The 1,197-nt window shown below is 44.9% G+C and overlaps 2 protein-coding genes across 2 annotated transcripts in view; both read right to left on the bottom strand.

Annotated features, from left to right (window-relative positions):
* CSUI_007295 (uncharacterized protein) overlaps window positions 1-209 on the bottom strand; it is a 432-nt gene extending 223 nt beyond the window's left edge. Inside the window, exon 1 of the mRNA XM_068067443.1 lies at window positions 1-209. This exon is cut by the window's left edge and continues 223 nt beyond it. Within this exon, the coding sequence (XP_067920583.1) occupies window positions 1-172 (172 nt within the window). The 5' untranslated portion in view covers window positions 173-209.
* An 82-nt stretch (window positions 210-291) lies between these two features.
* On the bottom strand, window positions 292-704 carry CSUI_007294 (uncharacterized protein). Its single transcript, XM_068067442.1, has one exon. The coding sequence runs from the start codon at window positions 645-647 to the stop codon at window positions 516-518; it is 132 nt and encodes a 43-aa protein (XP_067920582.1). The 5' UTR covers window positions 648-704; the 3' UTR covers window positions 292-515.
* Between the last annotated feature and the right edge of the window lie 493 nt (window positions 705-1,197).

The following is a 1,197-nucleotide window of genomic DNA, read 5'->3' as shown; positions in this document are numbered from 1 at the left end:
GGTCCTTCTTGTTTTTCTTCTTTTGCATGTCTTTTCCATCATGAGGGATGCCCCTGCTAAGATGTCCCGTTTCATCGTCAGGAACAGAACGATCATACCAACTCGTCTTTTCCATCATGAGGGATGTCCCTGCTAAGATGTCCCGTTTCATCGTCAGGAACAGAACGATCATCCCAACTCGTAAACACCCCGTGATCAATAGACTCACAATACTCACCCCGCTGAAGGTCAGTATACATCTAACTGTCTACCTTAGTGATGAGCTAGCTGACAGGATGTATCTATCTATCTATCTCTTTATCTATCTATCTAAACATAAACATGACCTTTCTGAATACAACAAGACGAAAGAATTATAGAGAGAGATAGACAAAATGTCGAGTGGGGCGGGGTGGGTTATCGTCCATGAGAGTTCATAAGGAGCATACCAAGAGACAACGAGTTGTCATTTTGTGTTGACCATAAGATTCCTAGCAGTTTGCTATTCCTACGTCACTTAGGGTGATATGCTACCTCTACTCAAGATACAGCTGGACGAGAAGACAAAGACTCCTTTCTCCCGACACGATAAGACAGAGAGTAAAAGGCTCGGCTCTTCTGCTTATCATAGGAAAGAACCAAGCAAGGAAGCTCTCTCCCCTGTTCATGGGGACACTTTATTAATCCAGACAGACTGATTCTCTTCTCTCCTTCCTATCTCTCTCTCGCCCAAGTGCAAAGGAGAGAGAGAGTGTGTGCGGTCGTTCTTCTAGGAACTCGAGCAAGAAGCTTCCCGTGCAACTCAGCACAAAGACCACAGGAAGAAGAAGAACCACAGACTGGGGAAAGGAGTAGTAGAGAGGCGTCTCTCTCTCTCTCTCCTCTGCTTGGACCTTTCTCCTTAGCTATCTCGTAAGGTACCAGACGGTGTATCTATGTATCTCTCCATTATCTGAGTATCCTTGACCTCTCTTTAACCTCTCTATCTATCTATCTAAGGGTGCCAGCAAACGACCGTGAATTTTCTAAGATGTGACGTGGTTGAAAGAAACGAGGGAGAAACAAAGAGGCTGTGCTCCCCCGCACCGTCTCTTACTCCTATCACTACTGCAATACAAGAAGAAGAAGGGGAATCATTCGTTGCCATTTCACACTTCGATTCGACTTATGAAAAGAAGGAATGCCACGGTAAATCATAACCAACAAGAGCTAATCTTG

This window comes from Cystoisospora suis (assembly GCF_002600585.1).
Source record: "Cystoisospora suis strain Wien I chromosome Unknown contig_3829, whole genome shotgun sequence".
Taxonomy (NCBI): Eukaryota; Apicomplexa; class Conoidasida; order Eucoccidiorida; family Sarcocystidae; genus Cystoisospora; species Cystoisospora suis.
Note: the sequence above shows the minus strand (reverse complement) of the source record. Positions and strands in the feature narration are given on the sequence as shown.